Source organism: Trachurus trachurus (genome assembly GCF_905171665.1).
Source record: "Trachurus trachurus genome assembly, chromosome: 15".
Classification (NCBI taxonomy): domain Eukaryota; kingdom Metazoa; phylum Chordata; class Actinopteri; order Carangiformes; family Carangidae; genus Trachurus; species Trachurus trachurus.
Window position 1 is genome coordinate 14,406,411 of NC_139906.1, and position 14,063 is coordinate 14,420,473.

Genomic DNA, 14,063 nt, shown 5'->3' on the forward strand with positions numbered 1-14,063 from the left:
AGTGTGTCAACTCTGTGCATGATAATAGAAAGACTGAGTTGCTGGTTTCATTATGGAAAATTACCAATGCGACAGATAATAGTGGTGATAATAGGAGTTATACTCCTTGAAATAGTATCACATTATGTAAGAGTGCTTCCCTGACCCTTATTCTACCCATAGTTTCCTAACATTAAATGCAATGAGACGGCATGAGAAATGTGCCCTTACAATGCCAGCAGGGAGTCATTACTCCACAGGGTTATTACACACATCACAATACTGACACTTGTATATTTAAGAAAAGAAAAATCTGAATCTCAATTTCTATTGAGCTTACGTTCCTATTTTACATGCGGTATAAATATTTGATTAAAAGGTGATTTAATATTGATGCATTTCTGTGAAGTTGCTCCCACTTCTTCTTCCTGTCAAATAGAATGTTGGCGTATCAGGAGCTATGTGGCTCTATCTGCTGCGGCGATACTACATCCTCTGCAAGCAAATGAATTTGTTCACTTTTTAAAGAGGCATCAGGCGTATCTGAATGGATGCATGAGCTTGTAGCACTGATTAAACTAAGGGCCAGAAACAAGGCCTCAAAAGGCCAATTAGAATAAGCAAGCTGTCACAAGCGAGTACAGAGAAAGAGCATGACCCTGCACCTTTGTTTGTTGCAAACATAGTGCTGCTAACTTTGCAGATTCCCCGGTGTATGAATAATCATACTCCACAGAGCCTAATGAGATTTATGAATGTCTGTGAAGTGCAGCAGTATTTTTGTGGCATGATTTACAGCCATAGGTCTATTACAGAATAACTGTTGCATAAAATGACTTCGCATAAAAACAACAGTGTTTATGTGGCAGAACCTGTTCCAGAGGATGTATAAATACATTTAGATGAACCCTAAGGTGAGGCTTATGCGATACACAGGCACAGAAACACCGCTTGTGATCTGCTCATAAAACAAAATTTTACATATGAGGTTTACTATGAAGCTGGGAGCACTGTGACTATGACAATGTAAAGACAAAAACACAGAGGAGGCGTCATACATTTTTAAATGTGTGCACTGCAAAGGATGAGAAAAGATGTGTTTTTTTCACAAACTATTGTCACCTCAACGATTTGCTTTTGGAATAAATAGAAATGCACCCAGACATGTGCACTTGTGTTATACTACTGAAATCTAAAGGGGAAGTCATGAGAACTCATTTTAAAAGTCTACAATCACATTAGTGGCTCTTTGAGGCTAAGAGCAGCAGTGGCTTATGAACAAAGTTAATGTCTGCATGCTTACGTACATGCGACAGTGCAGTGTTTGGCAGGTATATGTAGTATGTTTATCTTGTTCACCATGAAATCTAGATTTTGAGAAATATGCACCAACAGAGGTTGACCATTTGTGCAAAATGTCATGACCTCAACTATTTGATGCACATATTTAATGGGGTATGGAATATATAATCTTTCCCCTTTGGAACAAAACAAGGACAGATAGAAAAACGAGTGAAGTGAAATCTAGTGAAATCTCAAGTGTTTCTAGGACATATAGGTGTAAGGATGTTTTCAGAACTGAATTCAGAGTAATTTAACCCACCCTTTTTTGACAGAGCTTTTTTGTTGAAAAATGTTTTTAAAGGTGTTCAGAAATGGCCGTTTGTCCTGTTTTTCGGGCCTCCTTCTACGAGTTTCCACGAGTTGCCGCACGAGTTTACCCGAGTAAGGAAATCAAATTTGATTGGTCGTTATTGAGTGGGGGGGATATTCAATGTTTGGGGCGAGACCGAGCTTGGTGTGTGTATGTCTCAGACGTTTGATTGACGGATGACGGATCCAATATCAGTGGCTGATGAATCGTGAGCAACGTGTGCCTGCATTATCCAATGCGAAAAAAACGACCCCACTTTCATCCTGGGTTTACTCGAAAATAGAATTTTGCACAAAGTTTTGGCTACATCGTCTGATAGATGAGTTATTACACTAATGTTAAGACCTACAATGGGCTCAAATTCAATTTTCTTGAATACCTTTAACATAGTTGACCAGATTCTGTTATTGAAATCTTGCTCAGTGGATTATACAGCCTTTTTTTTCATATAAACTTTATGCCCTCTGCCACTTATTTTTAGTCAGTTATTTTCTGTATTTTATTAGGTTCAGATGTATTATTTAATTTGATCTCATTCGACTTTAATCTGTTCTAGACCTTGTGGTGCCTGTGGTTCTTTGTAGATCACAGAAAATTGGGTCATTATATTGTTGCAAATGATCACTTTGTGTTTTCTGGCCTGTCTCTTGACTCTACAGGCCCTTGTTAATGGCAGACAACACTGATGGTGAAACGTAGTGACTTGCTACGAAATCTTCTGTAGGTGTGCAACATTTCATCATCATGTTTATATGGCATTGTTCTATAAATATCTAATGCAAATGACAAGTAAATCCCATTTGAGGAGACATTGGATTGTGGGTTCTCTAAAACCTTTTATTAAAACAGGGATACTGTATGTGTCCATTCTTAGGGCTGCAATTTAATCTACAGAATGAAATGATCAAAGTGGAGAGTAAAAAAGGGCTTGGGACATAATCCTGTGATGGAGGGAAATGCTAAGTAGAAATGCTTCCATCTTTTGTTTGGCAAGCTTTAATCAAATTCATCAGGAGGATATTCTAAAAAGAGATTGGTAGGGAACGTCCTTGAGGGCACAGATGCATTTCATATCTATTGCTAATTGCTTTTGTTTCTGGTTAAGACGACTGATATTTTGGAATAGGTTCTCCTTTTAAGGGCTTTTTTTTTTTTTTTTTTTTAACAAGCTCTGCTGTCAGAAGTGCTGCTTCCCGTGAGTGCTAATGCAGGGTGAAGCCGGTGGTGCTCGATAGACAGTGAACACAAAAATTAATCCACATGTTCAACAGTTGCAAAAAAAAGCAGCTGACAATTAAATTAATTTTATGCTTTTTTTTTTGCAGGCATATTTTTTTTTTCCTTTTCCCATCAGCATAGTGCACAGGTTTGTTTTGATCCTGTAGGACACCAGGCTTGTTGTCGGGGGGAACAAGGTTCCCTCGTGACCTATTTTCAGCGCAGCTTTTCATGCTACTTCACGTTGGCATTCAGCTCCTGCTCCTTTGTGAACTTCAGCCTACAAAGAAGTCTGTGAACTTGATTGGCATTCCCACGGTTTGATTGACTACAGGACACTTTTTGTAAATGTCATTGTGGATGTGTCAGATGTGTCAATCTCAGATAAAGCAAGAAACAAATGAAAAGAAGTGTGCCAGATATTTTCATTGCCTTCCCCCTTTTTGGTTACAATCACTGCAACCCCCCCACCTTTAAACACTTTTTTCCTTCTCGTTTTTTTTTTTCTTTTCGTGCAGTTTGTGGTGACAGGTGAGAAAGTGCGCTCAGGAAGACTGTCAGTTTCTCAGACTTCCCGGCATACTTCCCACTGCTTTTCAGAGATACAGTAGCTATCCACATCCCCCTGTTTGGTGACCTGTCATTGCTCTTCTTTTAAGTGAAAGCCCACTGCACGGAGGAGGCCTCATTCTGACAGACCTCTCTCTGCAGACACTGTATTTTTATGAGCATACTGTCGAGCTCCACTGCTGTGAGTTACCTTATACTCAACTTTCATCCCTGTTACGCATTTATGGACTGTATCTCTATCATCCCAGATGTCCTTCACATTTTCATAAAGACAAACAATGATGCACTTCGACACTTTCCAAACGGTGAGCTGCAATTATCATCATCCAAGCGGTTGGAGGACCTTGATGGAAAAAGTTGCTAATATAGTCAAGGCTTGCAATTAGGGTTCACAACACACATTTACAGTAAATAGGTTTGATCTTTATTCTTGAGTGTGATGAATTTTTTGGATAGTCCTTAAGCCCACGCATGGGTTCCTGATAAATGAGTAAATCTGCATCATGTAAAGGGGTTTGAAATGCCACATTCACAATCCAATGCTGAAATACAATGATGACAGTCTCGTGTGGATATTATGTTTTTAATGTCATATGTTAGATTCTTCATCTGTTAGATACAAAATAGACAAAAATAATTTCATATATTTTTCCATAAATTTTCAAAAACATTGTCAAGTGATCACAACATAAAATAATCAATGACAATCTTGATTATTTGCAAGTAAAATTCTATTAGCAAAATAAGTTTCTTTTTACTTTTATAGACTATATAATCACGATTTCTTCATATGTTCACCATGATTTCTCTGTAAATATCTTGAACACTGTAGTGAAATAAATGACAATCTCTTTGTGATCTGTTTTGGGATATAAAAAACTGAGGAGATTGGGGAATTGGGAGAGGAAAGCAAAACATGGAATCGCTCAACAAAAGAGGCCCATCTTCTGTGTTTAAAAAAATTATAATAAAATTACAGTCAAGCACAGTTCACATAAAATTTCATTTTTCTTTGAGGCACTCATTGCCTTGCAGCTCTATGTTTCTGTCTGTAATAGCCCTGTCGGTGATAAATGCTTGGTACAAATAAGCTTCAACGTATTGTGGTTAAATAAAAACTGACTGTAAGTGCAATGGCTGGTGGTGGACAGTGATCGGAGCTTATCCAGTTGAGGCACACAATCTTTTTTTTAAATAATCTTTTTCTAAAGAAAAACAACATGACAAAGGTAGGAAAACAACAAAAAAGGAAATTAATTTTCTGCATGGCCAGTCAGAGTTTTGTCATTGGTATGTGCAGGCTGTTCCAGGGTCCCATCCATAACTCTTCCTCATCTGATAACGTGTGGTCACTGTGGGACTCCAGTGTCTCCCTACTGTTTTTGTGGTTGTCGACAGAAGTCTCTTGCTCCTCCGTGACACACTGACCAATGTTGTTTCTGTCGATCAAGGCCTTGGCAATACTGGTTTTGGACCCAAAACTTTTAAGATCTGTGATGGTGGATCCCAGGGAGCCACAGGAGGACCGGGTGTTGAGGTTGACGTCCACGTTAGTGGGAACACAAGTACCGGTTCCATTTTCTGTCTCGTTTCCTGAGCCCTCAATGCTAATAACAGGTGGGGGTTCTTCGTGAGTCACACCTAACTTGTCTAGTTTTTTAAAATGCTTACCCAGGCGGCACGGAGAACCCAACTTCAGGTTGTTTGGGTGTAGCAGCCTCCTAGTTCGGACGATAGTGCCATTTTGTGCGAGGTAGATATTCCCGTTGATGTTGCTGTGGCTGTGGCTGTTGGGGATTCGGTTCCGCTGGGTCTCTGTGGTGCTCTCCTCTCCTGTGGAGCTGGTCTCATTCTCCCGATCTAGCACCAGCTTAATCCGCTTCTTTCTCCCAGGCTGAGGAGGAGACAAGGGGTCAAAGTAAATACAGTATATATATATATATTTTTTTTTTTCCCAGAGGGTGCAGAGCATGCCAAATTCTCAACACAATCACTGCAGATAGATGGGTTGTACATCAGCTACTAGGATCATGGTAGATCAGAAGGAACTGTTGACAAAAACTGTTGTATTGCTAAAAATGATTCATATACCAACTAATGTGAATATTTAGAAAATCAGAGTAAACCTCAAGTATCTGCAGTTCTTTGTGAGAGCTGAATATTTTCATGGAAATCCGTGATACTGTATATTCCGGAGACATAATACTTTCAAAATCAGACAGAAACAGTCAAAGCAGACACTAGTGCAACATGCCAAATATCACAGCAGAAACAAGAGCATGAAGTACAGTAAAGGCATAAAAAGTCACACAGGAAACATCAAAGAGAAGAGAGCAAGTCAAAGATGTAAGAAAGAGCAAAATTCTCATATTTTGCAGCAGGAAAGCATCAAAGTTCTTAGTCGCTAAAGGGAAATAAGGAAAAGGTGGATGTTTGAAACACTCTGTGGTGGCAAGTAATATTTCTTCACTCCCATGCAAGGGTAATTGATTTTATTCACTCTTACTTCACAGTGAACAATATATCTCTCTAGAAGGCAGTAGTGTTTCCTTCCGACTCTGAGGCACCGGCCGAGGTCCTGTCAGAGGAGATGGCGTCTTCGTCCACCTCAGTGATAGGGGACAGTCCCCCGTATGTCTCCACAGAGGTGTCCCCGATGCTTCTGACCTCAGAGGTGTATGGGGGCGCAGTGTAGGGGGCGGAGGGCCCTGGGTCTCCGGACGCCACACTGGACGTCGTGGATGCAGCATCATCACTGAGCTCGCTGGCCTCCTTGCTCTCATCGGCGGTCTCGGATTCTTCCTTGTCCTCCTCTTCGCTCTCCTCTGTGATCTTGTCTTCAGACCCAGTGTGACTCAGTGTGGACTTCTTGGAACGCCGGCTGCCGCTGGCGGACCGGGAACCAGCCGAACTTTCCTCGCTGCCCAAGGAGCTCTGATCGGTCGCCTGACTGCCAGAAGAAGACCTTTTGCTGGACTCAGACTCGGTTGGTTTCTTCTGGCTGGACTCACGAGACAAAGACCCTTCGCTCCCAGACTCTGGCTCGCTGGCTGTCCCTGTCCCTGACTCGGCCTCGCTGAGCTCCTCGCTGGACTTCTCGGATGTCACTGCACTTCTTGATGACCTGGTTCTCTGGGAAGATCTCACGCTTGATTCAGGTGCAGATTCAGCACCGCTAGCGCTAGCGCTAGCACTACCACCGCCACTGCCACTGCCACTGCCACTCTCACCTGCGCTCTCACTTCCTTTGCTTCCACTCCCACTCCCACTCCCACTGCCGCTGACATCTGTGGCACTGCTCCCCTTGCTGGCCTTAGTAGCTGATGATCTCATGGAAGAGCGGGCGGAAGACCCACTTTCTCCTGTGGCTCCTGAAGCCTCTTCCTCTTCAGACTCTTCATCAGAGTCCTTCTCTGTTCCCGAACCCCTCTCTGTGCTTGTTTCCTTCTCTGTTGCCGTACCTGTTCCTGACTCAGACTCCGACCCTTTCTCCGTCCCTGATTCTTTGTCTGTCTCTGACTCTTTCTCTGTTTCCGACTCTTTCTCTGTCTCTGATTCTTTCTCTGTCTCTGACTCTTTCTCTGAAGCCGACGACTTCTCCGACTCTGACTCTTTATCTGACTCTGACTCTTTTTCGGTGCCAGATTCTTTCTCACTGACAGATTCCTTCTCAGTCTCCTCTTCTTCAGATTTGGACTTGCTTTCCTCATCAGAATCCCCCGGCTCTTCATCAGGCTCTTCCTCTGAGTCCACAGTACTTTCATTGGCATCATCCCGGTCTAAATCTACTTTCAGATGATCTCTGTCAACACTGCTTTTCTCTGAGGATTCCTCATCAGAGCCTTTCTCCTTACTGCTTCCACTTGCACCTGCTTCTGGCTCACTTTCTGTCACACTAATAGACACTTTGGATTTCCTTTCATCCTCACTGGCTACTTCTGAGGCCTCCTCGTCTCTCTCGCTGCCTGTGGCCGAACCACGACTCACACTACTCTGCGACTTCCTCCGGACCTGTAACTTGTTGCCTAAGTTGATTTTCCTCAAAACTTTGCCAAGACGGCTGCGGGTGTCAGACTTGCTGTCGATTGGTCCCCTGAATGCCGGTCCGTCAGTCAGACTCTCCTGGCTGTCAATTCGTCGGGCTGACATCAGTTTGGCGTAATCCTTGTCCTTCGTCCCAGCGCCAAACATCTTGAACATCTTGGCTTTCTTCCATGGAGACGCGCCAGAGGGACCAGCATCAGATGGCTGCGCTCCTCCCTTGCTGGCTGCCAGGAGTTTGCTGAGTTTCATGACAGACTTCAGTTTCTTGGCAGCCTTAGAAGGCTCGCCCTGCTCTGCTGGCTCAGCTTGTTCGATTTCATCCTCTGGCGGCGCGTCCCTAAATGCAACCTTCTTGGATGAACCTCTACCCCGCATGCCGCCACGGCCCCTGCCTCGGCCACGGCCCCGGCCCTAAGACAGTCATATATCATTTAGCAAACTTTTGTGATGATAAAGCCACAGTGTTGAAATGTCACATAGGGCTGATACTGCTGTCTCAATATTACACTGGACACACAACATATTGAGGGAATATTATTACTCTTGAATACCTCAGGGCCATGAGGACTGTAGTAATACCCATCATCCTCCACGATCACCTCTCCATATTCATCATACATGGGAGGTATCAGCCTCCTCCGACTGCCGTACTGCGGAAGGTCATACCTGAGGAACAAATAATGGATAATGTGGTTTCTAGAATGAACAAAGAACTACCTTAACCATCTGCCAAAAGTATAGTGCCTTAACCTGTTATTATTTAACAGACGGAACAGACCGAAGCTGAAGAGGCAGCACGGAAATTAAATATCTGCTATGAGGGTGAGAATGAGTCACTAAGCTCATAATATAGCTGGTAAACTGAAGGGTTATTTAACTCCATCTGCTAAAAATTCCTCTGTTATATTTCACTTGTGCCAGTCACTACAGTTTTTTTTTTGTAGATTTGTCAGTCTTTGAAAAACAGGTAATAACTGTTGTGGCAATTTGCTGCAAGTCCCAGCAATCACTTTTGAGAATTTGGGAAGGATATAAAGGAGAAAAAAAACATGATGGTTTCCAAAATATCCTTCACTGTAGGTAACAGTGTCCTTGTTTGTCAAAGTCTAACACAAGAATGCAAACATGTAATGCCCAAAAGCCAATAAATCAGAACATAACATTAAAATGCACCACTTGAATTAACTGTCATTACACTAAGAGACAAGAAAAAGAGGTGAGATTTAATAACTCATTCTTTTTCTTATTTCAATTGACAAATACCGTCCACCATTTGGCATTATTTTGGTCTTAACTGACAAAGACCATTGATACTGAATATCTGAATTATACTTTGAATTGTTCAATGGTAAATTTGAGGAGGGAAAGAGGTTGGTGTTGGTGCCACTCTCTTAACATGTGAACGCCTGGGGACGGCTGGATTTAAAGCTTAATTGCTGTTAAAGTATGCCCCTCAATGCAAATAGAAAGAGATCAAAGGAATCCGATCAGAGTGATGACACACTCGCTGGCAACTGCAGATTTTACTGTGAAGTTTGTGACACACCATTAAAATATAATTACAGCCTATTGCAAATGAAGGCCTGTGTGATTCAGACACAGTAATTTAAGTTATTAGAGATGACAGGAGAGGTAGGTCGGTGAGTCTGTACAGAGACAATTACAACACATTAACATAAAGAATTTTTTTTCAGCAATATCAGGTGTAAAAGCTTCTCGCTGTTTTGAACTTGTAGTGTAATTCACCAGAGTTGTGCAAGTCACCTGCAAGAGAGCAGGAGCATTAAATGAATAACAATTACTCAGCAGCTGTTGCAGCTTTGACTTGATGTTTTTTCCTCTTTAGCCTGTTTAGGCAATGAAGCAGGCAAGTCAAAACAGCCTAAAAGCACTGAACCATGGGAAAAGGGAAAGACTTTTAGGCCCTCAGGTACCTGATTGAAGGCAGCATAAATGATCTCATTTGATGGGGGGAAAAAAACTCTGGTGTTGGTATATAATGCTGAAGGGGCAGCATAAGTTATGCACATCATTTTAGTCTGAACTCCTTTGCAATGCTTTCCACTCCCCAAGGACCCCAGCAACGGGAGCTGGGAGGCAAGGTCACAATAAATAAGTTGTAATGATGGATTCTTTTTTTTCTCACTTCACTTGAAATTAATCAATGGAGATCAATTCCATGGATTAGAGTAAAAGTGGAGAGAGACGAGAGAGTCAGTGGGCTGCATGCTCACCCTTGGTCATAATTATAGTAGTCCTGTGTGTAGTAGTCTTGGCCTGGGTCAATACCTGACTCCATGGACAGTTCCTGCAGTGAGGGAGAAAGAGAAATTACTCAGCACTCTCTACAGACAGACAGCAGAAGAAGAGCAGCAGCATCAGACAGGGTAAATATACAGCAGATTGACTACAATCCCTGTGAATTAAGAAAAGCAGTTTCTACCTCAGGTCTCAGAAGAGACGGTCTCAGCAGTTGCTGTTGCTGCCAAATATTAGTACAGAAGAAGGATAAGGTAATGGAAGGAATGCTCAGGAGAGACACAAACATAGGAAGAGTTCACTCTACACATTTCAGATGTAAAAGCCAGGAAATGCAGGCCTCTCTTAAGTTTACAGCTAAATCTATTTTACACACCATGAAGGAGCGAGGTGAAAATATTGATGAAATATCGACGGAGAGTCAGGGAAAAGGATGGAACGAGTTAACCAAGCGATGGAGTATGAAATTGAAAGTAAGAAATTGCAACAAAAACATAAAAAATCCTGCATCTGTTGGATGTTAACATTTCATAGATGACTTGAAGGTGACAAAAAGTGAGTTTAATGTCAAAGTTGTAAAACAGAGTGGCTTTGTTTGGTCTCTGATTATGTTTTCTTCCCAACAGAGCAGGAAAAACTCATCCAAATGCTTATCTGCCATTGGACAGGAACATTGGAGAATACAACAGACTTTCAAATCAAACCTAAACTGTAATGTCAGTGTTAGAAGTGCTATCACCGGGATCTCATCTTAATCTCATTCAGTGTTTTCCATCAAGCGAGTTATAGATAAGAATAATAGGATATAAGCTGCCTCAAGCTGCCTTGAGAGTGACAAAATGTCTTGGCACAACAATGAGATAAAAACACATCACAACAGGAATGCTTACCTGCCTGCCGTAGCCTCTCCTCCTGCGTGCCGCAGAAAAGAGAAAATAAGACAAATAATGAATATGGATTGACAGCAAAGTTTAAAGTGCTTTTAGATAAAGAAATGTTAAGTACACGGGACTAGTGTGTCTACATTCTGCTGACCAGTGAGGAAATTGCAGCTTTACTTACTGTGCATTTTCATGTGTTAAATTAAAGAGTTGCAGATATTCTTCAGTTTTAAAAGAGAGGGTGCCTAAGGCCACACTGTTATCACGCTGGTGTGGGCTGTTTTTTTTCTCCCGTTATCTCATCCAAACAGGGAGGAGAAAAAAAAAGATACAATAAACGCAAATATCAAAGAGGCCGGGAAGATTGGAGTTTGAAAAAAGTCAGTGTTTATACAGACATATCTAGAGCATCTCCAAGCAGATATAAAAAGGACATTGTGATTCATGGAGGAATTACTAACTCAAAGAAAGTTAATAAAATTGTCTTTGGTTATCATGTCATAATGTGCAATATTCTCTCCACAGGCAGCACTGTTTTGTTTTTCTAAATTAAAGTAAGTAAATCTTAGGAATTCCACTCTATCAAACAAATAAAAAACAACAACTCAGAGCTGCTCCTGAAGGGAACGGCAGTGCATCTGCAGTGCACTCAGCAGAAGTCAATGAGAAACAGCGAGTAATGGAGCAGCCTGGCTGAAACCTCCAGGTTCACAAGCGTACAACTGTAACCTGTCTGAGCCCATAAATAATGACGACTTTCACACTCAGATATATGGCCAAGCAATGATGTGAGCTTCCTCTGGAGAGCTGTAATCTGTTATTATGGGCAGGGACCAGGGGACAGGGCACCGCCATATGGCCACACCTCCCAGGCAGAGTGGATGATGGGAGTGGGATCTGATGGATGACCTGTTGGCTTGGCTGCCGGCTACTGCTGCTTCATACAACATCAAGAAAAATGGCTCAGTGGACAGCAGCCATAGGAAGTTTGCTCAAGAGAGGACTTGGGGGAAGATGTGTGATAAGGTAATGTTGTAGAAAAAGAGGTGAGAGAGGTGAGGTCAGGATTTCAACAAGACTTGAATATTGAAGAAATCAGTGTATTATATCTATAACGGTGAGGTGGATCTTGGCTCTTGGCTGTAAATAGCTTCAGAGTTTGTCACTGTGGATTTTCTGCACTCTGAAGGTGTTATTATGCTGCCAACAGATACATTCACCAACAAAGACAAGTCATTGTGGCAGGAATCAGCTAAAGGTAAAACAAAGCAACGTGTCTTCTTCTAAGTGTTAGATTTGAATATTTGAATAAAAATCACCCTCATGTCTGCAGATTGAATATGAATCTACATCCAGCAGCCAGTTACTTTAGTTTTGCATAGACTACATACTGGAAACAGGGGTAAGACTTGTTCTCTGCATAGAAAACCAACACCTCTATGGTTCAATAATAGATTCTATGTTTAATTTCTTAAATCTGTACAAAACCAAAACATAAAAAAACTGTGGATTTACAAGAACCTGTGCAGTGGAGGACTATTTCTTAAACAGGCATAATAGTTTTTTTAGGCAGAGTTTCTTTTCTTTGGATGGAGCTATAATCTGGCTCCATTAGCTGCAGATATGGCAGTGACCTTCCTATCAAACTCAGCACAAAACTGGATAAGTAAACTTACCGATCTCTAAACTTTCCAAACTATTCCTTTAACTAAAACATGTAGAAGATGTATTATGTGGTGTTCGAGAGGGTGGATGTTTTCATGCAACAAAGGATCTCTCTGTCTGAATACTTCTATATATTCTGCCTTAGAATTTTCTGAAGAGTAATATACTGAGATCTGCTTAGTGCTGTCATTTTTAAATTTCTCAACTTTCATTGTTGAGCTTCTTTGATTTCAGTTACTTTTGAGTGGCTTTGTAAGTTGCCCATAGACATGTCCTTTGGAAATGAAGTTTAAAACTACTTTAATCATCAAATTGGAAAAATGTTAGATTTCTGTTTCTTTTATGTGTATTTTTTTCATACCCTTGCACTGAATTATCAGTCGGGGACAAAAAAGAGTTTGATAAAAACCAATAGTAAAAAAAATGGAACATAAAGAATACCATCCATTCAAGCGTACTGCTCTTTCGGTTAAAAGAAACAGTATGTGAGCTGCTAGCCTCCTTACAAAATAGATTACCCCATGTCGTGAACATGGAATACAGAATTAGCAGGCCTTCGATCTGCCCATCAGGGCAATGTGTGATGAATCAAACATTACATTTCTCTGGAAGGGAGGTATGCTAAGACCATTTGCCTTAGGGCATGGGGGGGTGGGGGGTGAAACAAACGAATGAAGGGTATGTGGGAGAAAGAGAGAGGAGAGAGGAAGTGAAAAACCTGAGCGCAGGAAAAAAATGGAAAAGAGGGGACCGAGGCCGCATGGCAATGAGCGCAAAGAAGGTAATAGAATCTCCTGAGATCCAACAGGAAAGATTAACAAGAAGACGCCACGGCTTGGAAAGTATTAGAACTAACTGCAGGGGGAGAAGAAGTGAGCGAGAGAAGCACAGACAAATGGGACAGGCAGAAGGTCAGAGCAATGGAAAAGGAAAGGAGAGGGTAACAGTAGTTGACAATCCCACAGGCAGCGGCCCTGGTTAACGATTGATTGGCTCTCTAATTAGCCTTTTCCAGTGTGCAACCGAACATCATAGTGACTACTTTATCATGCTGGGAGGATCTCTGCACACATGTGAGCAGACAGGTCCCCCAGAGGTTGGCTCTCTTTATTCAACACAAGTCTGTTGGGGAACCAAAGTCAATGTATTCTTTTAGCTGATGCTTTGTCCAACATAAGAAGATGTCTTCACTTAGAAGTGCCTGGCTCCATCATATCTGCAATGAATTGTGTTGCATTTAAATTAAAGGATTTTCAATAGTCTGTCGTCGTATCCAATATTTTTTATTATGACTTGTGATGAATGTTTCAGTGTATGTATCTCATGAGGTCTGTCACATTCATTCATCATTGCACGTAGTTCCTGGTAAGTACACCTAAAAATGCAATATGCAAGCAGAAGTCGCTGCAACAGGTTTATGAATATGTTTCATCAACAAATGTGTGATCATCCTTTCTGAATACTGTGAAGCTTATTTCACAGTATTTGCATACCTTTGGAAAATTTTTATGGTAATTTTTCCCTCATTTGGGGGAAAAAAAAAAACTAACATAATTTCTTTTTCTTCCGCCTTAAATTGGATTCTGCAAGAAGCAACAGCGTCCGAGATATTCATGCACTTATGTTGGTAAAGGAAGGAGGAAAGCAAATTTAAAATCAGTAAAATGCAGCGAGGTTAACTGTTGGGAAACAGACCTCAGGGGTGTGGGATTTGAAAAATTTGGCGATAAGTGTAATTTCATGAAAACAGTTTTGGTTATGAAACGGTAATGGTATGATTATGAACATAAACA

The 14,063-nt window shown here is 41.5% G+C and overlaps 1 protein-coding gene across 1 annotated transcript in view; it reads right to left on the bottom strand.

Annotated features, from left to right (window-relative positions):
* Nucleotides 1-4,694: 4,694 nt before the first annotated feature.
* The window catches only part of LOC310997852 (protocadherin-15-like), a gene marked incomplete at both ends in the record, with an annotated part of 138,561 nt that continues 129,192 nt past the window's right edge, over nt 4,695-14,063 (bottom strand). Inside the window, 5 exons of the mRNA XM_083987673.1 lie at nt 4,695-5,315; nt 8,017-8,131; nt 9,700-9,773; nt 9,909-9,947; nt 10,615-10,636. Coding sequence (XP_083843799.1) covers nt 4,695-5,315; nt 8,017-8,131; nt 9,700-9,773; nt 9,909-9,947; nt 10,615-10,636 — 871 coding nt within the window. The remainder of the gene's footprint in view (nt 5,316-8,016; nt 8,132-9,699; nt 9,774-9,908; nt 9,948-10,614; nt 10,637-14,063) is intronic.